This window comes from Sphaerodactylus townsendi, linkage group LG12 (genome assembly GCF_021028975.2).
Source record: "Sphaerodactylus townsendi isolate TG3544 linkage group LG12, MPM_Stown_v2.3, whole genome shotgun sequence".
NCBI lineage: Eukaryota > Metazoa > Chordata > Lepidosauria > Squamata > Sphaerodactylidae > Sphaerodactylus > Sphaerodactylus townsendi.
In genome coordinates, this window is record NC_059436.1 from 23595953 (window position 1) to 23622357 (window position 26405).

At 48.1% G+C, this 26405-nt stretch overlaps 2 protein-coding genes across 10 annotated transcripts in view; one reads left to right on the top strand and one right to left on the bottom strand.

Moving 5' to 3' along the window:
• Positions 1-7166: 7166 nt before the first annotated feature.
• On the top strand, positions 7167-8527 carry CLDN25 (claudin 25). The gene has a single exon (XM_048513157.1). The coding sequence runs from the start codon at positions 7229-7231 to the stop codon at positions 7916-7918; it is 690 nt and encodes a 229-aa protein (XP_048369114.1). The 5' UTR covers positions 7167-7228; the 3' UTR covers positions 7919-8527.
• A 2062-nt stretch (positions 8528-10589) lies between these two features.
• The window catches only part of USP28 (ubiquitin specific peptidase 28), a 42075-nt gene continuing 26259 nt past the window's right edge, over positions 10590-26405 (bottom strand). For 3 of the 9 annotated variants that reach the window (XM_048512989.1, XM_048512988.1, XM_048512995.1), the window contains 14 exons: positions 26082-26225; positions 25024-25229; positions 23896-23966; positions 22442-22670; positions 21727-21921; positions 21422-21561; positions 21103-21321; positions 19894-19989; positions 16925-17103; positions 16196-16274; positions 15102-15181; positions 14728-14851; positions 13647-13842; positions 10590-11943 (listed from right to left, as the gene is read on the bottom strand). In XM_048512989.1, the coding sequence (XP_048368946.1) occupies positions 11768-11943; positions 13647-13842; positions 14728-14851; positions 15102-15181; positions 16196-16274; positions 16925-17103; positions 19894-19989; positions 21103-21321; positions 21422-21561; positions 21727-21921; positions 22442-22670; positions 23896-23966; positions 25024-25229; positions 26082-26225 (2134 nt within the window). In that variant the 3' untranslated portion in view covers positions 10590-11767. Of the gene's footprint in view, positions 11944-13646; positions 13843-14727; positions 14852-15101; positions 15182-15828; positions 15943-16195; positions 16275-16924; positions 17104-19893; positions 19990-21102; positions 21322-21421; positions 21562-21726; positions 21922-22441; positions 22671-23895; positions 23967-25023; positions 25230-26081; positions 26226-26405 lie in introns of those variants that run through there. The other 6 variants (XM_048512996.1, XM_048512990.1, XM_048512997.1 and 3 more) reach the window with 4 other exon arrangements.

Sequence of the window (26405 nt, forward strand, 5' to 3'; positions counted from 1 at the left end):
CAAGGAATCCAGTGTCCCTGTATGCTGGGGGTGGGGGTGGGGAGGGCGGTTGCCACAGTCAAACTGCATCCTAAGGCAGTGGAAGTCCTTGTGTGGGTGGGGGTGGCTCTGGGGCTTCTGCTCCAAGGAAGAGCAAAAAGCCACCTGCCCCTCCTGCTCTGTTTCGGGTCCTGCATCCAAACAAGGGCCACGGCTGCACCAGGAGCACCTACCCAGCAGGGAGATTAACAGGCTAAATTTACAGCTGCTTTATAAAAAACCCCGAGGAGGAAGCGAGCACATGGAGCAGCCAAGGAGGAAGTGGAGAAAGGTTGCTTCTGGGAGGGAAGGCCCACAGCCGGGGCTTACGGTTCCCAGCTCCAATAATTTATTTATTTATTTTTACTATTTTATTACATTTCCTCACCTTTTGGACTTGGGGTGGTTCACAACGGTATGCAAACAAGACACTATACCAGTGATGGCGAACCTATGGCACGGGTGCCAGAGGGGGCACTCGGAGCCCTCTCTGTGGGCACGTGCACACAGAGTTCATTATATGGGAGGCAGAAAATCACCCTCCCACACACACACACATCTAGGCTGGCCGAGGCCACTGAGCACGACGTGCAAGCACTGCGGTGAGCAGGGAGGACTCGGCTGGTGGGCCTGGTGCCCGTGCTCCAGGTGGCTGCTGCCCGAGGGGGGGGGGGGGCGCGCCGAGGAGGCAGAGATGCTAGGGAGGCACAGAGCGGTGCGCACTGGACTTGCTGGAGGCTACAGCAGGCTGCCCCCTGCTCAAGCGGGTGGGACGGAGGAAGAAGCAGCCAACCGTTTTTTTCTAAACTAAAACCTCAGCATTCAGGTTAAATTGCCATGTTGGCACTTTGCGATAAATAAGTGGGGTTTGGGTTGCAATTTGGGCACTCGGTCTCAAAAAGGTTCGCCATCACTGCCCTATACAATAACTATTACCCCTTAAAACAATAACTCAGTTTGAAATCCAGACGGCAGACTCTATGAATGAGCTCAAGAATTCCGTCAAGGATTGGAGAGAAAAGTTCCTCCTAGTGGTGGATGGAAGCTAGAATAGATGACAGTTGCTGCCTCAACCATATGCCTGGTGGAACCGTCCGACTAGGTCCTGCAGGGCCCTGGTGTCATTAATGAGACCAATATTGGGACTAATTGTTTTTTTCGTGAGGGTCTCCAGGTTGAGACCTCCTCCTCAACTCTCCTCCACCAGGGGGTTGGGCCAGCCCTCAAACAGCCCGCATCCTGGGAAACATTTGCAGAAAAGACTGAACAAGATCAGCAATGGCAACTAGAATGTAGCACCGGCGTGCAGGAAAAAGGTGAAATGTTGTCACCTGTCTAGAAAAGGCACAAAAAAATAAAGGAAGGGGGTTGGTGACCCAAATAGCCCTCTCCAAGACTGAAAATGGAAGGAACAAATTAACCCTTGGCCCTGGTATGTTCTAGCCCTGCAGCCCACCCTCTCCCCCCCCCCTACTGTTGACCTCTCTCTCAGCCAATAGGATGCCTTGAGAAAAACAGCACCCAACCCTCTTCTGCAAGGCCTAGTGTCAAAACAACTATGATTACCAACCTCCAGGTGAGGCCTGGAGTTTTTCCAGAATTACAACTGATCACCAAACTACAGAGATTGGATATCCTGGAGAACAGGGCTGCTTTGGAGGGTGGACTGCTATGGCTTTGTATTCTGTTGCAGTCGCCCCTCTAACCAAACCCTCCTCTCCCTAGGCCCTGCCCCCAACATTTCCGGGAATTTCCCAGTCCTAAAAATAGCCCAAGAAAGAATTAATGACACCCATGGCCTTTCCTTCCTTGAGCAGTAATTGAGTCTGGCCTCCCCCATATGGCATGTTGGCCCACCAGAATTCTACAGTGACCCTTTGAAGACCCCACATTAAAGCTGTCCGGTAGCACACATGCTTGCCTTCTGGGCAGGGACTGGAAGGGGATTTCCCAGCTCTAATTGGGATTTCCGTTGCCCAGGGATTTCCTCATCCCTAACAATGGCCACTGGAGCTGCTCATCTCTGTCCACAGAAGAGCCCCTTTTATTGCTAGAAAACGACAGAATCCCATGTACAAAAGAGTACGCCCAAACCCCTGTCAGCATTCCGGAGTGGTGCAAAATCCCCCACCTAGCCAGGAGAGCTGGATGGCTTGGTGTAAACCTTGAAGGGCTTTAAGGGCTCAACAGGTGTTGCAATATCAAAGCGCAGACAGCGGACAGTGGCTGGGGAAAGCGGCAGGCAGCATTTTAACTGAGCTCCATGCAGGGGGATGTAAAAATAGCAAAGGTTAACCTTTGCTTTATAAATAGCCACTTAGCCTGGCTTTTAAACAGCTCGAGGTTTATTAATACACATAGGAGCCTTTAAGCCATTAGACGGCGCTGCTGCCAGAATTCAGGTGAACTGAAGTAGGGATGTACAAAGAGGTCCTTTTCCCTTTGTCCCTGTGAGGTTTTTTTTTCATGTTTGTTGCAGAGTTCCTGATCTGTTTCCTTCTTTCACGCTTCTACCAAGAAATTGGTCTCCCCTCAAAAATCAGCTTGGAAACTCCCAACTGGTCCAGAACGGCAGGGCTTGGCTGCTGAAGGGAGTGAGACGAGACATGTGCATTGCTCTCTTCTTCAGATGACCCACTGCCTGTTGTCAGCCCAGTTTAGGGCCAGGACTGACCCATCCAAAGCCCTTCACTGCGCAGGCCCCTCTTATTTGTGGGACACCCCCCTGCCTACAGCCGTTGGTGGCGAACCTTTGGCACTCCAGATGTTATGGACTACAATTCCCATCAGCCCCTGCCAGCATGGCCAATTGGCCATGCTGGCAGGGGCTGATGGGAATTGTAGTCCATAACATCTGGAGTGCCAAAGGTTCGCCACCACTGTGCTACTGCAACTTTGCTCAAGTCAGCAGGGGCTACTGCAGATGCCAACCTCCAAATGGACAAAATCAACCACTACGCACCCACGTGCTGCTTCTGCCTTGTGGAATGGCCAGCCCGAGGGGGCCACGGAAGCTCCCACCCTCCTGGCATTCTGCAAATGCAAAACTGAACTATTGAAAAGGGCTTCTCTGCACATAGGGCTGCACTGCACAAAATGGTTTTACAGACTTGTTTGGATAAATGATTAAGGACTGTGGTCTATACTGCTGTGTATAATAGCTTTTTGTAGGTTGAATCCCATTTATGTCATTTATGTAATTTTTATGTGCCATGTGAATACTTAGGAGAGCCAGTGTGGTGGAGTGGTTAAGAGCAGCGGGATTCTAATCTGGAGAATGGGGTTTGATTACCCACTTCTCCACCTGAGTGGCAGAGGCTTATCTGCTGAACCAGATGTGTTTCCACACTCCTATATTGCTGCTGGGTGACCTTGGGCTAGTCACAGCTCTCTCTCAGCCCCACCTACCTCACAAGGTGTCTGTTGTGAGGAGAGGAAGGGAAAGGAGTTTGTAAGCCACCTTGAGTCTCCTAACAGGAAAGAAAGGGGAGCTATAAATCCAAACGCTTCTTCCTCTTATGCAATGCTTTAGTTCTTTCTGCTGGTTCTAAACTTCTAATATTTTAATGCATTGGCTACTGAAAATCCCATTTTTGTGATTGTACCGGCTCTCTATGTGTGATGATAGACTATAAATAACAAACAGTAAAAAGAATGTTAAAGAACTCCATGGATTTGTCAAAAAATTCATTGCAAGGGAACAAAATGGGGCAGAAAAATAAAATACTCCTGTTTTCAGTTTTCACAAGTTAGAAAAAGGACACAGAAACTGGGATTTCTGAGCTGATACATCCAAGCTCTACAATTTGTAGCCATCTGAGGCTACAGGAGTTCTTGATTTGAAGGACCAAAACACAGATTTTGCTTCCCTTGGTTTGTAAACTGATAACCCCCAGGTCACCAAGAAAGTGGTCTGTTTTTTTTAAATCTCCCAGGGCCATTTCAGAATTGGGGTGCTGTGTGGTTTCCGGGCTGTATGGCCGTGTTCTAGCAGCATTCTCTCCTGATGTTTCACCTGCATCTGTGGCTGGCATCTTCGACAATAGATTTCAGAGTTATTTGTCTGAGGTTTTAAGCTCTGTCAAACAGCTAACCCCCCCCTTATCTCACTGCAGCTGAGCTGCAAATTGCCTGGGCATTTGAAGATCCTAAGCCCTGCCCACTCGGTTCAACAACTGGTTACAAATGCAATAGACAGAGTTGCAGGTTCTGGGGTTGGGAAATACCTGGAGATTCTGAAGGTGAAGTCTGAGGTGGGGGAGGGCTTGGGAAGGAGAGGGGAGGGAACTCAGAGTATAATGCACTATCGTTCACCCTCCAGAGCAGCCATTTTTGCCAGTGAAAGTGATCTGGAGGTCAAACAACATAGCAGGATATCTCCAAGAGCCACTTGGAGGCTGACAACCCGGTTCTTTGATGCCTTTGCCTGAACACCCCTCTGAAACTACCAGATCAGGACTTTGGCTTCATCTCCTGTGCTAAAGGATTGGCAAGCACACTGGGCAGGTGTGAGGCATTAGGCTGACACCCTAAGTAGAACACCTGCTTTGCATGCCAAAGGTACAAACTCAAGGATTTCTAATGAAAGGATTTCGTGCTTCTCCAGGTAAAGGGATCAGGTAACAGGTGACGGGGAAAGACCTACCCAGGAAACTCTGGAGAGCCGCTACCTGTCAAGAGCCGAAAATGCAGAGCTAGAATAACTGGGGGCTTGACTCAGTAGAAGGCAGCTTCATCCGTGAACATAAGAATGTGGCTCAGAAGGATTCACCCATTTTCTGGTTTCTTCATGTATCGCAAGACAGAGTCCAGAGGCAGATCGGAGAGAGGCAGAGATGGGCCAGCTGGGATCCCACTTAATCAGGAAGCAAACTGCTTGCAGGGGGAGTCACACTCAAAAGTTTGTCTTCTTCTTGGCAAGTTTATACATGGGAGGATCAGGGGCGGTGGGATATAAAGGGACCACTGAGACCCATCCAGGAAGTTCTGCAGCAATGCTAACTTGGAGGGGCAAAGAAACATTTCTCCTTTCTGTATTTGTGGGAGGGCAGCCCGTGTGAGCTAATGGTTAAAGTGTCAGATGACCAGGCTTGAATTCCTACTTGTGCCCCTAGGTGGCCTTGGGCTAGTAGTCACACTCTCAGCCTAGCCAACCTCACTGGGTTGTTGTGAGGATAAAATGGAGGAGGAAAAGCTATGTTCTCTCCATTGGGGAGAAGTGCAGGCATACCAAATAACCAATGATACTGGTTTTTGGCACACCAAAAAAAGAACACAAGCAGGGCGGGGGCGGGGGGGGGGAAGGGGGGGGGCTCTGCCTTTTGAGAAAACAAATTCTGTAATGCTTATGACACAATTTACCTTTGTGATCTTCATACATTAAGAACATAAGAACATAAGAACTAGCCTGCTGGATCAGACCAGAGTCCATCTAGTCCAGCACTCTGCTACTCGCAGTGGCCACCAGGTGCCTTTGGGAATTCACTTGCAGGAATTGAAAGCAGTGGCCTTCTGCTGCTGCTGCTCCTGAGCACCTGGTCTGCTAAGGCATTTGCAATCTGAGATCAAGGCAGATCAAGATTGGTAGCCATAGATCGACTTCTCCATAAATCTGTCCAAGCCCCTTTTAAAGCTATCCAGGTGAGGGGCCATAACCACCTCCTGTGGCAGCATATTCCAAACACCACTCACACGTTGCGTGAAGAAGTGTTTCCTTTTATTAGTCCTAATTCTTCCCCCCAGCATTTTCAATGAATGCCCCCTGGTTCTAGTATTGTGAGAAAGAGAGAAAAATTTCTGTCAACATTTTCTACCCCATGCATAATTTTATAGACTTCAATCATATCCCCCCTCAGACGTCTCCTCTCCAAATGACATTCCCCACCATCTGACCCCAAGTAAAAGCAGGAAGACTTAACAGGGGTGGATGGTGGCCTCTGATAGAAACTGTCTGCTGCCCACCTGGGAAACACTCTCACATTCATTATTTACCTCCAAGCTCCAAAGGTTGCTTGAGAGGGTGGCATCGACCCACGCATTACACCAATTGTACAAGCTGTCCTCTGCCTTTGCCAGCCACACCTTGAACAAAGTGGGCACATCCCCTATGATGTTTAAACGACCGCCTGGACACTTGAGCAACAACAGCAGGTGCGACTACCTTCTCTGGGCCACCTGGATAATATAGCCCCTGGCAAACAGCCAGCCATTGGGAAGCCTTTGGGAACTGATAAAATCCAGCCCTGGGATCTGAGCGGAGGCTGACAAAGTATGGATAAAGGGACCTGACTGAGAGCAGAATTATGAGAGTGAGCATTTTCTTAGGCAGCTACCAGCTGGTCTTTGGGGGAAAGGGTCTGGATGGACTCCAGGGCTTCTCAGGATGTTACACACCACAGCCTCAGATTTTGGCAACTGCAACTCACCCTACAGTTTTCCTCTCTTTCTGTGCATTTGTTTGCGCTGTCCCTTCATCTAATTTTTCATCCATGTTTGTTTGTCTCCTTCCACAAGGACTACTGTTTCCTAGTTCATTACAGAGGATCTGAGCTTCTGGACTATTCAGTGCTTCAGCTGCCTAGAATGAAACTGGAATTAAAAAGAATGAGTTATACACTGGTTAAAAAGGTCTACTTGCTAAGACAGAAAGGCATGGGGAAGCATTTGGAGGGGGAAAAAACCCAATTCCGTTATCCAGCACTGGACGGAAGGGGACCAGTGTGGCCAGAGACAGAGAACAATCACCATCACCTAACATATCGGAGTTTCACACTACATGTTCAAGTACGTTATGTAACTTACACAAAACATATAATCTGTGCTGTGGTTTAGTGGACTCATTTCAGAAGTTTCTACATCTGCTACATTCATGCCCAGTCATGTACTGAAAAAGGGTGAGCCAACTGCTCCAATTTGGTGAGCCCAGAAACTAGTGCCCTTTGTGCACACAAAGGATTTCCAGCTGTGCCGGGCTTTGCAATTTCCAAAGGAAAGCAACACTACCATGACATGAAAAAGAATTCTGGCCACGCCCAGGAATTAATGTTATTAGCTTTGACTCCTCCCTTGCACTTCTCCTGTGAAAGCGAGCGCCAAATCAAAGCAACTTCATCTGCACCTGCAGGACATTCATGCTTCCCTAAAGGGGCTGCCGCAGAGCGCTTCTTGGCAAAGCTGGCTGCCAGTTGACCCCTCACAAAGCTCCAGGAGTATGGCGTTTTCTCCCAGCAGCAAAGTTCAGCTGGGGGGAATCTTTCTCGCCTTCTTTGGGTGGGTCTCCTCTTGTGCGACGACCATGGTGCCGTTCTGGAAGAAGCTGAACTTGGAGTTAAACGAGCTTGAAGAATGGAACGTGGGCCTTTGGCTTGCTTGTGTCATTCAAGACGAGGGCCCCCTGGAGTGTAAGCCCTACGACTCCCTGCTGGACTTGCCCCCGGTATTAAGACTAGCCAGGTTTTTAATGATTGCTGCCAACGGTCTGGGATTTATCGCATTCTTCCTCTGTCTTTGCGGGTTGAACTGTGTGAAGACAAAGAACAAAAATATTGAACTGAAAAAACGCCTCGGGGTGGCTGGGGGAGCCTTCTTCTGCCTCTCTGGAGTAATCACCCTGATTCCAGTCTCCTGGATTGCCTACAACACTGTACAGGAATTCTGGGATGAAACAGTGCCTGATATTGTTCCAAGGTGGGAATTTGGCGATGCTTTGTTCTTGGGTTGGTTTGCTGGGTTTTTCCTTATAGTAGGTGGCCTCCTTTTCATCGGTTCCACCTGCATGCAGGAGACCCACGAGCCACCCCAGCTGTTAGAAACCTACCCTTGGCTGGTGGCACCAAAGCCACTCATGCTGCCAAACCGCCACCAGTATAAAGCAACCAAAAATGCCGATCTTGTCATCTGAGCTCTGCGTACTGTGGGAACAGTGGATTCTCCACAAACATTTGAGGCTGTGAGAACGGTTTCTATTTAACTCAGACGGAGCTGTGCTTCTGAATCCTTTTGACTCTTTTGAAAAGAGACACTTTGTTTGGAAATCTGTGCCCTGAAGCAAGAAGACGGCACTATTCTGTCGCATTTTCAACCGTTAACAAGACTGCCTGCAGCACCCAAAAGTGAGCCTGAGAGAAAGAGTCATTGTGTCAAAGAGCAATATGATAGGGTGATTGATGTTCACCGTTAGCAGAACAGATGTATGCCAGTGTATGCAAACCTTTCTGGAAGACCGGAAACTTTTCATTCCTACCGTACAAATCAGTAATGGCAAGAGGGCATGGCTATGCACTGCAAAGAATTTCAGATGTGATTTGGGGCTGATGTAAGGTTGGAGCCATTGTCTACAGCCAGGTATCAAATTCAGCAGGTATTGTGAGAGCTTAAAGGGTGATTAAGTACTTAGAAAAAAAATGGAATGCTGCTATGTTTGCTTTTCACTAGACATGGATCAAAACTTGTTGCTTCAGACTTGCTGGCAGCAATTAAGAGATGCAAAAATAAAAATTGATTAACTCCATCTGGGACTGCTGCCATTCCTTCTCTTGGGCTGCATTCAGACATCACGATACACCAAAGATTTCATAAAATCCCAGTTAGGTGTGAAGTTTTGATGCATGCCAGTCAACAGAGTAGGATTTGTTGGCCGATACCAAATTGAGGTTTGAAGCTATATTTGTAATTAGCTTAACAACCACAGCTTGCTCCGCCGGGTTTGTGGTTACATTTGAATTCACACACAATCATCTACTGCAACCACTTAGCAACAGAGTTAGGAGGAGGACTGCTGTGGAGAAGCAAACCAACCAGGATTTGTGAGTATCTGAATGCATTTCAAGTTAATTTGGGATCAAATGTTTGATACAATGATGTGACCCTGTAAGGAAAAATTTAACAGCCAGATAGTCTTATTACAAGTTAACAAATTCCAGATATTAATTTTAGCATGTTTACAATTAACCCCTCACCACCTGCAAAGAATTAAGAACTGCTTTTCATTAGGAATGCAAACCTGATCATTACATTTAATAAAATTCAGAAGCGAGCAACAGTTTCACCCACAAAGTGAAAATCAGTTCTGAATTCCCCTCAACCCCCCTCCGCTCTGCAAACAGGGCACCAGGCTGATAACTAATAGATCTAAGAATGGTGCATGGGGCCACCGATAGAACAGGAAATAAACTGTTTCCTTAGAAAAGGAATAAAAGGGAAACTTCTGTTTACTCAGAAGTAAACAAAGGTCCCATTTCATGCTACAAAGTTCTGCCCAGGAGGATAGTTGTGGCTGGGTTTTAATGGCGAATCTAACATTAAGTGCCTTGTGGAGCACCAGTTTCAATTCTACATACAGTCCTTTGCAGACAAAGATGAATGCAAAAGCAGCCTACTGTGGAAGCAGCCTGAGGCTTGCCATTAAGTGTCAAAGTTCTAAGCCTGACTAAGCAGACGACAGACCTCCCGCAGTTTGCAATCACAGCGACACAGAGGGGTCTTTTCTTCTGACCACCGCCACTCAGTCGGTACAATTGTCTCAAATAGCAATTGAGAGGACATCCTATTGTTTTCCCCCAAACAGCTGCCAAGAGGATGAACAATTCTGTTTTTAAACACTGAGAAAGTACAGCCAGGAGGAAACATTATCATAAAGCTTTTTTTAAAAATCTAAGCTCATCAACAGCACATGCAAATACTTTCCTTGGACAGATTTCCAGGAAAGGTTGGATCATACACTTAATCTTATGACACCCAGACGCTCTATTATTTTAGGGCGGAGGTTCTGCTACGTTTTCTCCCAAGTATGAATTCTAAATCCACTGGTGCAAAACACAGCATGAGAGTTTCCTCGGTCATACACCCGAAGCAAAATCAGAGCACTAAGATCCCACTTTTCACTTCTGGTTGGCCACAGCAATACCCAAGGAGGACTGCCAAAAGTGTCCTGAGACAGACAAACAATGTTGGCCCCCAAATGCTCACTGCTCCAGTAACACTGCAGCAAGTATAGCACAGGGCTGTCCTCCACACACTGGCTCATCACCCCCAGAGATGGGAAGACCACCAGCACAAACATGAAGCCCATCTTCTCAAGCACAAAAGTCACAGGTGCCCTCATCTGGATGCACCAGGCTAGCCTGATCTGTTCAGATCTCAAAAGCAGGATCAGCCTTGGCTAGTACCTGAATGTGAGACCTCCAAGTAAGTCCGGGGCTGCAACGCAATGGCAAACCACCTCTTCCTCTCTTGCCCTGGAAACCCTACAGCAGGGGTCTTCAAACTATGGCCCTCCAGATTTTCAGGAAATACAATTCCCATCAGCCCTGCTACTTGGCCATGCTGGCAGAGGCTAATGGGAATTGTAGTTCCTGAACATCTGGAGGGCCATAGTTTGAAGACCTTTGCCCTACAGGGTCACCATAAATTGACTTCCCCCTGCCACAACAACAGGTAGGCCATGCCGAATGCTTTTGAACAGAAATCTGGCTGGCGATCTTTATGATACAAAGAGTTTGGATCAAGTCCCCCCACCCCACCTCTCAACACCTAGGTTCAGATTTTAAAAGTATCAAAGCAAACTACTTCAGTGTTTAAATAGGGCAAAATATTATTGCACTTTAATTATTGAAAAGGCTCATCAAATACAAATACTCCCATTTACACCCTGATTTGTCATCAGAATTCCAATAAAACAAAGGCCATTTAAAAACAGACTGGAAGATGCTGTGCTTCAGAAAGTGCACACTGTTAAAAGAGAAGGTTTCATACTGGACTGCAATACACAGTGTGTCTCAGATGCTACCCTAGTCATTAAATGCCGTGACTGACATGGAAGGAAATATTTTGAGGTGTCAGGTTTTTTCCCCCCTCCGAGCAGTGGTTTCCACCTCAACCCAAGCACTGGAATGACTTCAATGCTCCTGCCCGCGCACAATCTTGGCACCGTCCACATTTCACCTGGGGCAAAAGCCACCGCTGTGCTGGATGGAGTGCATCGGGTTTAAACAAACATTGCTCACAACAGAGGCTGCCGGTTCCTTCTCCCTGATGCCCAAGTTCTGTCAGAGGAAACACTGGCAGAACTTCTGTCCACAATCTACAGTGTTTGAACCCACTGAAAAAGAAATGTGAACATACATCCCATTCCATGACTTTTGCAGAAAATAAGGGAACCAGATCCTGCTCTGATCTCATGGAGCATGTATGCAAGGCATGAGTAGAGCACTTATCCCCATTCCTCACTGACAATGGCCACACGGCATGCACGGGCCCATCTGCACGCAGGGTTCACTGGTTACCTGTCATATGCGAACGGTGCATGCAAAGCCAACCAGTGCGTGTGCCAAGTTCACTGAAATGAAGTGGAGTGTGTGTGTGTGGAATTCCTAAAGGGAGTAAGTACTTTACTTATGATGAACATCATGTACAACTGAAATAGAAATTGGGGAGATCATGTGTAGGGTGTGCAGTATTTCATTTGAAACTTGCAGGTTCTTGCAGGAATAAAAAAAGGCAAACAGTATTCTAGGCAAGGACATGCTGTGAAATACTGGTGCATGCCCTCACTGAGTGCACATTTAAAAGCAGCAGCACCATAGTCTTCTCAGCCCTTTCCCAGGCGAGTTTTCTGTTCAACCCAGATGTCGGTTGTCCCAACAGGCGTCGTCTCTTCCCTCCCTACACAATCCTGAAAATGGGGAGTAGGTGAGCTCCAGATGTGGGGGATCTGTAGCCTCCAACGCTCCATACAGTATGAGCCTGCAGTTTAGCTGACTGTCACAGTGGAGGCCCTGTGGATGGACTCCATCACGGCTGCAAATCGGCTGCAGAGGTCGTAGGGCGAGTTGGGACGGATCTTGGGCGGCTCCTTCAGAATGACTCCCTCTGAAGAGCAGTCCAGCAGACGGGGCAGCAGCTCGCTCAGCTTCAACTGCAAGTCCTCTGAAAAGGGAGAAAAGGGACAAATTAAAAAGAGAGAGAGAGAAAAAAAATTCTGAACTAACAAGCTTCAAAGCCTGTGCTTTGATCACTGGATGAGACCCGCACCTCTGAAGCGCAAGCAGCAGACACACAACACACAACCTTTAACAGCTGACATTAGAGAGAGAAGGTGTGAAAAAGGGAGCAACAGCCGCAGAAGGCCATTGCTTTCACATCCTGCATGTGAGCTCCCAAAGGCACCTGGTGGGCCACTGCGAGTAGCAGAATGCTGGACTAGATGGACTCTGGTCTGATCCAGCAGGCTAGTTCTTATGTTCTTAAGGTGTTGTGAGACATGCTGTGAGTTCACAGCGCTTTAACACTGAGGGAGGGTTCACCAACTCTCTTCGCCTGATGCTATTCAGCCTCTGCTGGATAAAGTGAGCAGCATGCATCAGCTCTATTTACAACACACACACACTCGACAACAAAACAGCAGCCCTGCTAAATTAGATCAGCCCTCCATTTAGCCTTGGAATTGGCTTCACACAGCAGCCAACAAGGTGCCTCGGACAAAGGGCAAAAAACCCCCAGGGCACAGCGGACAAGAAGTTCCCCGGAGGCTGCCTCCCAGAAGTGGCATTTGGAGCCTCCGATTACTGAGGTTCCCTTTCGTCACTCATGTTTTAAATCCAAAGTTACAAAGACAACAGCTCATAAAACCGCCTCCTCCACCCCTCCGGTTCTCCTGATAAGTTACAAATCAAAGGCCGCGTGCGTCATAGCTGGAGTACTATCATTTTAAGTATTTTATAACCTGCACTCTATCCTCAACAGGGACCTCATGGCAGTCCACACCACAGGATCAAAATTGAACAGATAATAAAACTGATAAATACAAACAAATACAATAAAGCAGATTCCAATTGACATTCAACTGGTCGTCAGCTCTGGAACAAATCCTGACAGCCAATTCCCTTGGCTAATTAAATGCTGCACCAAACAAGATAATCCTGCGTGCCCTACGAAACCTTAACAGATCCTGCAAGGTATGAACCTCCACAAGGAGCTGGCTCCAGAGGCCAAGGGCAGCCACTGAGGAGGCCTTTGGCACAGTGGGGACGAACAGGCTGCTTATAGACCAGCCACCCACAGCAGGCCCTTACGACAGAGACTGAAGGGGCAACGGGGTTCATATCGGGAGAAGCAGCCCCGAAGATAGGAGGGTCCCAGGCCATTTAGAGCTTGGATTTATACCCCCACTTCCTCTCCTGTAAGGAGACTCAAAAGTGGCTGACAAGCTCCTTTCCCTTCCTCTCTCCACAACAGACACCTGGTGAGGTGGGTGGGGCTGAGAGATTCCCCAAAGAACTGTGACTAGCCCAGGGGTAGGGAACCTGCGGCTCTCCAGATGTTCAGGAACTACAATTCCCATCGAAGCCCCCCTACCAGCATGGCCCAATTGGCCATGCCAGAATACGGTGACCAGTTCTGGATGGAGAGCTGCTGGTCCCTGGCTACATCTGAGAGCCTGGATCCCTACCCCTGGACTAGCCCAAAGCCACCCGGCAGGAATGCAGGAGTGCAGGAACACATCTGGTTCACCAGATAAGCCTCTGGAACTCAGGTGGAGGAGTAGGGAATCAAACTCGGTTCTCCAGGTTAGAATCCCCCTGCTCTTAACCACTACACCACGCTGGCTCAGGAACAGAGAGGCTCCCCACCGTCCATATCTTTTCCCAGGTAGGAACACCAACGGCTTCTCATGATCTCAATGGCATCCAGGTCATCCCGAGAGATGTCGTTGCTTGTGATGAGGTGCATGCATGGGATGATCAGCTCGTTCAAGTGGTTCACGCCCTCGGCCACATACACTTCGTTGCAGCTTTCAAAAAGCGTTGCCGCAGCATCGTTCAACCTCTGAAGGAAAACAAGACGAGAAACAGTAGCATGTTGTTTGTGACACTCTGCAATGCTCTTGCACAAACACTGAACTTTGGGGCAGAGATTTGGTCATCCAACTTCCCCGAACAGGCATGGCCACCTCTTTAAAAGAAGAAGAAGAGTTTGGATTTATATCCCCCCTTTCTCTCCTGCAGGAGACTCAAAGGGGCTGACAATCTCCTTGCCTTTCCCCCCTCACAACAAACACCCTGTGAGGTAGGTGGGGCTGAGAGAGCTCCGAGAAGCTGTGACTAGCCCAAGGTCACCCAGCTGGCATGTGTGGGAGTGCACAGGCTAATCTGAATTCCCCAGATAAGCCTCCACAGCTCAGGCGGCAGAGCTGGGAATCAAACCCGGTTCCTCCAGATTAGATACACGAGCTCTTAACCTCCTACGTCACTGCTGCTACGCCATAGAATAAACCATATTTATTCTATGTATTCTGAATCTGTAAGATGGAAAAGGCTAAAAATCCAAGTAAAAATGATGCACACATCCTAGCTCTCATGTTAAAGGAAGCTGGTGCCATTGGCTGAGCAGAATAGGATACAACCTTCATAAAGCCATGATATTCACAAAGCAATAAAAACTGATTCATCTTGTTTCTTTAAAAAAATGGAGTGAAGGGACCAGCAGACACATTGGATTAGGTGGGTGACATTTCTACAGGTATTTTTAAAACCATTAGCAGGGGAAAGTCCCATCTTCATGCAACTGTCAGATCACATTGGAATGGGCCAAGACACACAAGTTTGATGCAAAGAAGGGGAAACAAATGTAGGCAGAAGCCAGAAGCTGACAGCCTGCCCAGGAAGAGGGGAGCAGAGCAAGGCAGGGCAAAAGACGGCCATTAATACCAACCAAGAGACACTTCCTTCTGTAGAGAGCAATCAAAGCTTCATCCACTCCTCTGTTGGGTCCCTTCCTCAGCAGGGTCGTATTGCTCTCATAAGCATACACTAGGTAGGTCAGGGACTCACAATACCTTACAGACAGAGGGAGAGAGTGTCAGTTCTAAAGAGTTGCTGCTGCTTGTATGAACATCATTTTTTCTAGCACCCAGACAGCCGGTCATATGCACCACCCCTTTGCCCCCCAACTCCTCTAGTCTGGTTGCCAGACTGAAGACACACGTCCAGTACTCTATACACCCTCTAAGCCCAACAGCCTAAGCTCTCTGTTGCTCCTGAACATCTTCAGCACCCCCATTTGGAAACAGGTTCACACCCTCTTACTTTTCATTCTGGTACAGCTCCAAGCCCGTCAGCAGGTAAACAGACACCTTGCGAAACAAACTGTAGTCCTCGTGCCATTTCTGTCCAAAAACAGCAACCGGTCAAAAAGAACAACGATGCTTGTCTTCTCACCACCTGCCCCCCACTGCTGGCTCCTCATCGGGCTGCTTTTCTTATGCTTTCGGACAATGCAGAACTCGCCCTCACTTCAAGACGATTATTTTTGGCACAGCCACTGCTTCTTCTTCTATTATTTCTATTATTATTATTATTATTATTATTATTATTATTATTATTATTATTATTATTATTATTATTATTATTATTATTATTATTATTATTATTATTAATTTATTTATTCGATTTGATAAACCTCCCTACCCCTGAAGGGCTCAGGGCAGTGTACATCAAAACAACAACAAGCATTATAAAACAAATCGAATAACCCCAGTTAAAAATACAAAACCTTAAAACTATAGCAGCAGCATCCTACAATAAATAGTTAATAATTAATAATAAGGGGCGTCTGGCATCACACCCCAGTGGTCAAAACCTGAAAGTGGTCAAATTCTGGAAGGGGGCTGGCAGATGGTCAGGTGCACAGCCAGTGAACAGGGCAATGAGAGGGGCGGAATCAGCGGCCATTTATCCCAGCCACTGTTTTTAGCTGACCAGGCTGGACGATCTGCCCAAGCTTAGCCTCACCTTGAAGGACAGGTAGGCCAAGCAGCATGCAAAACAGACAACTGCTCCCATCCAACATGCCTGCACTGCAGACAGAAAGCAGATGACTTGGGAGGAGGAAGAGGGCTCACGTTCCCTCGCGTTCTGCAGTTGTGCTCTGGATGTGGAGTGGAGAAAGCATGTGCACGCACAAGTCAAAATGGATCCATCGCCCCCAGAGGTTCTTTTATTTCCCAAAAATGGGCAGAGATCCCAACCCCTCACAGTGAGGCCAGTCAGTCCCAGTAGCAGCAGCAGCAGCGTCCGTTGTTATGTTAATCAGAACAGCAAAACCCCAGATGCAGTTTCAACATATCAACATCTAAAAACCAAGCCACAGAGCAGGCGCCCAGGGCCAGCAGGATGTCTACCTTGTACTCGTCCATGTCGATGTCCTCAGGACCCATGTCTTTCAGCTTGGCTCGTGCAACTTTCATAATGCTAATCGATCTGTGCACAGGACAAAAAAGTGGAGGAGGGGGAATACAGAAACAAATGACCGGAGGACACAGCCAGGGACCTGTCCTGACTTAGACAGCCCAGCTAGCCTGAGTTCTCAGAAGGTAAGCAGAATCAGTTGTAGCCTGTACTTGAATGGGAGACCACCAAGGAACTCCAGGGTGCTAGGCAGAGGCAGGCAATGGCAAACTATCTCTCTTCATCTCTTGCTGTGAAAACACTACAAGGTGACCATAAGCCACCTGCAACTGGACAGCAAAAAACCCGAACCAAAACAAAACAAAAACTCTTTTAAATCAGGCAAACATTTAGATGCTTAACTTGTTCTGCCCATGAGTTCCAAGCACTGTAGCATCTTGACTTTACAACGTGTAATGCAAGACAACTACGCTTTGCTGTTGCCAGGAAACATGGCAGGAGTGTTTGTTAAAACATTTTAGCAGCTTCACCTTACAGATCAGCCCTTCGGACTCCTGCCTCTTTAATTTTAGCTGTCAAAATTAAGCCCAAACAAAAATCTAAACAAGCCTCATGGGAAAGAGCTACAAGAGACCTCCCCCCCTCCAACCACACTCTACACTTATACATGACCCTGTGAGGCTGCTGCTGCTGCACCCTTCAGAGATCTGGGATGAACAAACCTTTCATCGAAGCTGAGGTTTTTGTCTGCAAACTGCTCCAGAAGAGTCCGCTCCACCACTCGCTTGGGAGCATTGTTCTGCAAGAGGTAAACTAGAACATGTTGAAGCCGAGGGTCACTCTGTGGAGTGGGAGTCTCTCTGGAGAGCAGATACAGTCGGGAATATTCTTCATGGAATGCCTAGCAAAGGCAAGAAATGGGTCTACAATTATTGACTCAGCCACTCTTTGGTAATATGTCCTTCAGCTCAAAGACACACATGAATCACAACCCTATAAGGCCTGACTGAAGTAGTTTGCCACAGGGAGGTTTTGGTCCGGTTTGGGTCTGAAACGAAGCACCATCAATGATACTGCACCCTAGTATTCCACTTTCTGCAATTCCCCCCCCCCCCAACTTTTGTGATCCTCCCTAAACCTGGTTTTGTATAATCGTTTGGGAAAGATTACTGCCACAATGCCTTCTCATGCTCTGTGGAGGGGAAAGTATGCGTCTTTGCAGGTTCCACCAACATTAGTGTCATTTTTTGCCTTAGTTTCACATGGCTCCCACTCCACCATCCTGTGCTACCAGAAGGCTTTAAAAAAAAACACATATATCAGTAGGGGTGCTGTGTGGTTTCCGGGCTGTATGGCCGTGTTCTAGCAGCATTCTCTCCTGACGTTTCGCCTGCATCTGTGGCTGGATCCTCTGAAGATGCCAGCCACAGATACAGGCGAAATGTCAGGAGAGAATGCTGCTAGAACACGGCCATACAGCCCGGAAACCACACAGCACCCCAGTGATTCCGGCCGTGAAACCCTTCGACAATACATATATCAGTAATTGGCATGTTACTCTGGGAGGGTCAACTACCAATTTTAAGATATGGCACTACGTCAATTACCAAATGCAAATACAGGGATATACTGCTACATTCTGAGACTGTCTTTCTCAATATGCCCCATTATGATAGTTGTTCAGCTTCTGCAAGTGTCACACTATAAGCATTCAGACCAACAGCTGCTCTGGTGTGGCTCCCACCCAATGGAATGGCTACTTTGATGACATCAAGAGGGCTTCTCCACTTTTCTCATTCTGCAGAAAAAGAACAGTTCAGGAAGGTATAAACACACAAAAGAAGAAGAGTAGAAGAAGAGTCTGGATTTATACCCCCACCTTTCTCTCCTGTAAAGAATCTCAAGGTGGCCTACAAACTCCTTTCCCTTCCTTCCCCACAACAGACCCCTTGTGAGGCAGGTGGGGCTGAGAGAGTTCTGAAGAACTGTGACTAATCCAAGATCGCCCAGCAGTATTGTAGGAGTGCGGAAACACATCTGGTTCACCAGATAAGCCTCTGCCACTCAGTGGAGGAGTGGGGAATGAAACCCGGTTCTCTAGATTAGAATCCACCTGCTCTTAACCACTACACCACGCTGGCTCTCAGTTGTTTTATACTGAAAAGAACCCTTGGCCCACCCAGGTCAGTCCTGCCCAATTGGATCTTGTCTACTCCAGGGTCTCTGACATCACCTGGTCCTTTTAACTGGGGATGCTGGGGACTGGGACCTCCTGCATGCAAAACAGAAGCTCTTCCACTGAGAAACAGACCCTTTGCATAAAACAATAAGGTGATAGCTTACTGTCTGTGGAAAAATCTACAGGCAGTTTTCAATGCATTTTTTTTAAAAAAGCAGTATCTTGTTCTTATCACATTATTTTCTAATCTCTGCAATCTAGTTTCACTACATTTGATATGTATCATTCTGTTTTATTGCCCGCTTTCTAATTCTGTAATCCAGTCTCACCCGGCTGTCGTAATACATTATTGCAGTATTTAACATTTTGTAATTCACTTTGAGCCTCAGCAAGATGGGAAAGCTGGAAAAGCAGTAAATAAATATTTGATTGACAGCAGGTCAATTTCCAGCACTGGGGACCGAACCCAGAACCTCCTGCATGCAAAACAGTAGCTCTTCCACGGTCATACAACCCGGAAAAGCGACAACACCCTAGTGCAGCGGTCTGCAACCTGCGGCTCTCCAGATGTTCATGCACTACAATTCCCATCAGCCAATTGGCCATGGTGGCAGGGGCTGATAGGAATTGTAGTCCATGAACATCTGAAGAGCTGCAGGTTGCAGAGCCCTGCGAGATTCCAACCGTGAAAGCCTTTGACAACACTTACTGGATCAGTTCGTAAAATAGTGGCCTTAGTTGCAAATAAACTCCAATGTCACAAGCAGGGCACTCAACTCTGAATCTTTCCGTCTAGACGCGGCATCCAACTGATGCAAGATTTTCAACTGTTACATGATCTTAGAAATCATCTCTCCATGTGAGTCGTCAGCATTTAAACACCAGCGGTAAGGACATTTAAGTACAGTAGAAGAGTTAAAAGTCATTCAGTTGTGCAGGTGTCTCAATAAAGGCATCAGATCTGGCTTACCTGATCGTGAAGAAATGGCTGTCACTTGCCTTCAAGGTACACAGCACATAGGTCTCAAGACAGACCTGGCCGAAAACAATCCCATCAAGAGCCAAGCTCTGGCCACTGTAACAACCATCTCCCTCAAACTGCTCATGCAGGAAACAATGCTCCCTCACTGTCAGGACTGCAGCCTCTGCTTCTACCTATACGCCTTGGTTGATACTTTCCCCAGACAAGACAAAACTGAACCCATTTACAGAAACCAGATAAAACCAATTAGAGTGGGCCAAAGGAAGTCAACCCTGATCCTTCGTGGACCCTAAACACCTTGTGATCTCTGGCCAGAGGGTATAAAAACCTGAGAGGCCTCCCCCTCCAGGAAACCTCCGAACTCCTGCCTCCTTGATGCCTCCCATCACAGGACATTGTCCCCCCATGACCAAAACCGACAAAATTCTGCACAAGCCAATCATCTGCTGTGGGCATCTTGCACAAAACCGCTGGAAGTTTCCCCTCCGAGACAAACAGGTGGGCGTGCCTGGGTTCAGAACAGAAGGTACCTTAACGAGCCCTGCTTCAGACCCATCCCGGTCAAAGGCCTGGCGGGCTTTAGCTATAGCCAGGATCACGCCCTGCATGGCGGGACTGAGCATCACCTGCCACAAAGAACAGAGAAAGGTGGATGGGGGGGGGGGCAAGGGAATAAAGGTAGGGAGCGGGGAGAGACGGTTGATGAGAGACGAGTATAAAGACAAGCTTTCTGGATCAGGCAGACAAGCCAGGGTCTATTGAGGAGACTCATTCCTATAATGCAGTGATGGCAAACCTTTTTGAGACCGAGTGCCCAAAGTGCAACCCAAAACCCACTTATTTATCACAAAGTGCCAACACAGCAATTTAACCTGAATACAGAGGTTTCAATTTAGAAAAAATGGTTGGCTCCGAGGTGTGCATTACTCGGGAGTAAGCTTGGTGGTAGTTGTTGGCTTTGCTTTGAAGCAACCATGCAACTCTTCGAAGGGATGAATCATGACCCTAGGAGGGTTTACTCATAAGCAAGCACCATTGCCAGCAACCGAGCTTACTCCCAGATAAAGGTTCGCGCTTTAGTTCTTCGCATGAAAATCAGTGGGGTTGAACAGTTTTTAACAGGGTTACCTACACTGCTTCCCCAAAACTAGGTCTTAGGTTTAATTCTAATAATCGAAAGCTCCAGCCGGCCCAGGCCAAGCCTTAGATATTATTATTGTGTGTAGGGGGGGGCGATTCCCCCCCCCCCCCACATGATGAACTCTGTTTGTGCATGCCCACAGAGGGCTCTGAGAGCCCCCTCTGGCACCCTTGCCATAAGTTCGCCATCACTGCTATAATGCATCATGCTTGGCTTCCACAAATGCAGATTTTAGAAACCACCAGAACACCGTTGACTATGACTGAACTGTGACCGCATGCACCACGAGATGGTCTGTGATGAGGCAAGCAAGAAGCGCAATGCACTGTTGCTACACACAACTAATGAGTAAGTGATGTGCCCATGTGCTGTGGGTCAGTGGCCTTCAAGCCATACCAATGGCTCCTATGTGGAAAGAGGATGCAGAAGTTCAGAGCAGCATCAAGCAGTGCAGTGATGCTAACACACAGCGCAGTGATGCTAACCCCAGACACCCCGTTCACACAGCACACAGAAGCATCAAAGCAGCCAGACCTGAACACTTCACACACTGCACAACACAGGCCGAAGCACTGGCTGCACTCTGCCGCCTGCCTACCTCCTCATTATAGCCATCCGCGTCCGACCTAACTAGAATCTTGCCCACACTGGGGATCTCCACTTCAGAGACCTGAGAGCTGGGTGGGGCAGGGGCAGCAGGTGCCAGCCCCACCGCATCCTGCTCCTCTTCTGCCTGAGCTGGAGGTGGGTTGGCTTCTTCCAGGAATTCCTTTGCTGGTTCTGCCTCCTCAGACTGTGGCAGGGTGAGAAGGGGAGACTGTGGCAGGGTGAGAAGGGGGGAAAAAAAGAATGGAACCAAAGACACAGATAAGCAGGAAGGCTGAAATTAGAAGAGACAGGTAGCAGGTGGTTCACACCTTGTGGAGAGCTGCCTCCCCTCCGCTCTTCATATAGGCATCAGCTGTGTTGGCAATGGCTTGAGAGGTCTGGTCCATAGAGATCACAGCGTGATCGAAGGATGCAGGGCATGCCGCGTGTTCAGAGGTTGAAGATGAATCTAAGAAAAAGAGATGGGGCCTACTGTTGGCTTTCAGGAAGGCAGAGGCAGGCGGGCGCATCAGCCATTGGGAGGAGGTGCTCATGCCCGGTGGTGTCTGGCCAGCTGCCCACAGCTCAAGCGAAAGGGCAGGAAGTGCTCACCCCAGGAATGAGTGCCTCTCACCCTGGGTAGAGTCTGTCGACAGATCTTGGGAATCAATCGACGACAGCGGCTCGACCTGGGGGATCTTGCAGGACTGCTGCTCCGCCCACTCCGCCATTTCCTGCTCAACCCGCCAGTTGTTCTCTTGGATGTATTGCTGCAGTTCTGACCTCAGAGTTTCCGCTTCCCTCTCGAAGTGCCCACCGTCGTCCTCATCTGACGGGGAAGAAAAGGAGCCAGAGGGTGCTCATCTGCTCTCACACCCTGCTTCTGACATCAGGGAACAAGGAGACGGTCACCATGGAGTCATCGGGTGCTCTGGTTATTGGCACTCAGGGCTCTTTGCAATTACTTGGGCAGGCTGGACAGCACCTCAAACCTTGGCCGTGGAGGCTTATCATGTGAATCCAAGAGATAGAATCACAGAGCTCTTCTCCAACCCTCCACTAGACAATCTATTCTTTGTAGAAGGATCTATGGCAGGGGTCTGCAACCTGTGGCTCTCTAGATGTTCATGGACTACAAATCCCATCACCCCCTGCCAGCATGGCCAATTGGCAGGGGCTGATGGGAATTGTAGTCCTTGAACATCTGGAGAGCCACAGGTTGCAGACTCCTGATCTATGATCTTTCTACAAAGGAGATGACCCTAAGCCACCAACCGAGACCAGGCACCTTGTTGAACTCTTGTTGACCAAGCCAAGAGCTGCTCTGGCAAGCATTTCAGTGCCATTACCTGCAGCAGAACGGAAGAGCGCTTCGTTAATGTACATCAGGCAGTAGGCACTTGTGTTCTTCAGGCCTCCAAAGGAGTCCCTCTCCACCTCTTCCCAGGAGGCCTCCGTCACAGAGATGTCGTTATACCTGAGCCAGGTCTTCTGCGGTTGGTTGTAGATGTAGGCCCAGTAGTGGCCAGCGTTGGCCTCGCCTTCGTGGACAAGGACAGCATGCAAGTGGTAAGGGACCTGCAAAAGATGCAACACCCCCCACACACCCAAACAGGCTTTCAGGCTCGTTTTTAGCAGGCGAAGTAACATGACCTCAGGAGAAATCCAACCAGAGGCATTCCCAGCTGCTGTAGGCCTATAACAGCTCCCCATTCATAAGTCCTAGCTTGACAGGCAGATTCCTTCCTTCCCTGCTGCAGCAATATGCCTTGAGAGGATAGGAAGCAACACTAAAGGCCTGCTGCAACAGCACAAATTTGAGGATCAAACCCAATCGATCAGGACACACTGAGGTGACTGGAATCTATGGTGAACTGCCAATCACTGGAAAGGAAGGAAGTTGCAGGACTTCATAAACATAACCAGACTTTTAAAAATGTAAGACTTGCTGAGAACAGGAGCTAAAAGGCAGGTTCTGCACAACCCAAAATGTTCCCGGCATATCAGTCTGGATGTTACAAAGGAAAAGGGCAGAAGACTCTCAGAGCAAGACCAGAAGATTTAAAATTATGTGTCTTTCAACTAACAGGCTGCAGGGACCCAGTAGATTGTTTCTAAGAGGAGTAATGGTACCAGTGGCAAGAATGGGAATTAGTGCCAGGCATAAAATTAGGAAGCCATTAGCAATCTTACTGCAAAGCAACCATTGTGACATTTGCATGGAATTATACAGAATATTTAAAGATAAATACACATCTAACTTTGCCTGGAGCACAAAATGTAAATGGCTTTAGCACAGGAGCTGGCAAAACAGCCAGGGACCCAGAGGGGGAGCAACTGACAGACGGCTGCCGCCGCCACTGCTCAGTATTTTGGTGGAGGCTGCTGAACACCCCCCTCTTCGGTTCTATTTGACAGACAGGAGAGACTTCTTTTTGGGGCAGGGAGGGAGAGAAGATTAAGGAGGCGCAGCAAGAGACTGAACATCCATTTGCCAGCAATCAAGGCCATGAGACGGGAGGGGGGGCCACTCCACTAGCCCACTCAGATACGTCATATGGAAGAGATGTCATCCCAGAATGCTGCTAGGCTGGAAGGAAGAGAAACTAGACTGCATCCATAAGCTGCTTTGGTGGTTCTTCTGGACTGGAGCGCAGGACAAAATACATCATACAAATGGATTTTGGCCCCCCAAATTAAGGTTACCCCCCCCCCCCCACCTCATACACAAAGAGTAAACGTCTGGCTTGTTAGGGCCAGCAAAATGATACAGAAGATCCCAGTGAGAAGTCAGACCACCTACCTGATTGAGGGAATGATCCACATACATCAGCTCAATGGACTCCGCAAGTAGGACCATGGAGTTCTGCAGGCCTAATAGCCAAAACAGCATTTTCAGTACTTATAGCTGATGCTACTGCATCCCTTCCTTTCACACTTCTAATTCCACTGCCAATTGCAGTCTGAATACATGTTGGGGTGCATGCACACACACTCTTGCAGCAAAAGGCATGCAGGTAATGCAGGGGTCGTGTATTGCATGTCCTCCAGAATGCAAGCTCTCTCTACTGCTCAAGGATAGTAGTCTCTAGAACGGAGGAAGTTCAATGGTCACCTGCACTTGCAACAGCGTGTATCACACACAAAAGGAATCAAGGAAATACAAAGGATGCTTAATCAGATTTTATCAGCGTGGAACTGTTTGCACAAACAGATATCTGGTACAGACAAGTCTCATCTTAATCAAGCTTCTACCCATCACAAGTAGAGAAAAATGCAGAGGCAAGGTCTGTTAGCAGTTCCAGTTCAACCCTCTCCACAGAGAACTTCCAACCCTAATGGCTATTTCTCCTGCCTCCATTCCTGCTTCACCTTCAACACACAGGCTTCCAACACTCACAGCATTCTTCCCACCATTATAGTGCACCCTGCAAAGATCCAGAGACTTGAAAGAAAATGTGCAAAATCAAAATAACTCCATTTTTGATAGACTGTGCTGAGAGATATAGTGTGGGCATTTTCTTGCATCACAGGGTTTAAGGTCTGCAATGATCGCACCCTAAATCAGTGATGGCGAACCTTTTGGGCTTGGTGTGTCAAAAGTTCAGAAATGCCTAACTCTGCTGGCATGTCACCCCCCCCCCCCCCCCGCAACACGCCCCAAACAAAACAGGCACAATTCTTTACATATTAATTCATTTTAAAAATAAAGCTTAATAATGTGTTATATTTAAAAAGTCAGGAAAAGTTACAAAAATGACTCAAACAGGTAGAATTGTTGTTGTTGGGTGCTGGTGAACGCTCACGTGTCACCCAAAATATTGTGGCATGCCATCTCTGACATGTGCCACAGGTTTGCCCAACTAAGTGATCCCAACTAAGTCACTGCCCCACATCCACAAGAAGAATTCACTACATGAATGGCACTGACCTTGAATGTCCTGCTCCACCTCTTTCCTCCACCGCTGCAGGCAGGTCATGACGAGATGCATCTCATCCTCTGTCCCCACCCGGGGAGCTGGATACTCTGGCACCTCTGCAGGTTCCCAGGAGAACGGGGAGGGTCTGTGTACTTGTTCTGGGCAAGAAACAGCTACAGGATTTTCGCCATTTTCAGTAGTTTGTGTTATTGTCACCCTATGAAGTAGACAGGCAGGAGGATCGATGCTACTGTTTACAACCACAGTAGGCATCACTTTAAACCAGCAGTGTTAAACATCTGGCCCAGGGGACGAATCCAGCCCCTTGAGAGTGCTTATGAGGCCCGTGAGCCAGCTGAGGCAGCCCCCCCCCCCCCCCCCCCCCCGATTAAGAAGAAGAAGAAGAGTTTGGATTTATATACCCCCTTTCTCTATTGTTAGGAGAGTCAAAGGGCTTACAATCTCCTTTCCCTCCCCCCCCCCACAACAAACACCCTATGAAGTGGGTGGGGCAAACTATTCTGGTTCACCAGATAAGTCTCCACAGCTCAAGTGGCAGAGCAGGGAATCAAACCCGGTTCTCCAGATTAGAATGCACCTGCTCTTAACCACTACACCACGCTGGCTAGAAACAGGGAGGAAGGTTTGCCTCAGCAGGCTCACCGGGCTGATAAACCCTCTCAAGCTGAGGAAGCCACCCCTCAGCGACAATCTGGGCTGGGGAGCCTGCTGGCGGTTCACCAGCCAAGGCAGCCACCCCCCACACAAGGCCCAGTCCAACTAAGTCATATTTATGTTACATAGGGCCCTCATAACAAATGAGTTTGACACCCCTGCTTTAAACTGTGCTATCGCAAGTAAGCAGAGTAAGCAGGGGAAATTATGGCATCCTGTGACTTTGTAAAAATATTTTAGGCAAAGGAGACAGGACTGACTGATCGAAAAGTTTTTACCATACTTGTAATCTGCCTTGGATCCCAGTGAAGAAACCTAAACTATAAATGGAAATGATACCGAAGACCTGACGAAATCAGCCTCCTGACCTTCAAATGGACAGCCCCACGTTTACCTGCCATGCATGGGAGCCTCTCCTGAAGTGCAGCCTTTGGCCTGGGGTTCTGCGGCTGGAGGCCTTGTGCTTGCAAACTCAAGAACATACAGAAGCATCTCCCGCAACGGGAAGCGATCTTCACCGGATCCATATTTCATATATCTTTAAAAAAGCACAGGAGATCAGTTAAGTGAATCCCTATTATCTTAGTGTTAGATTAACAGGAACAAGTAGAGGCTTAATTAGTGACCAGTTTCCCTTTGCATCTTTGGCATGTCCGTATCCTCACAGGTTTTGTTAGCCACATGGCCAATGCTAGTATTGCTTTATAGGATGTCTGCG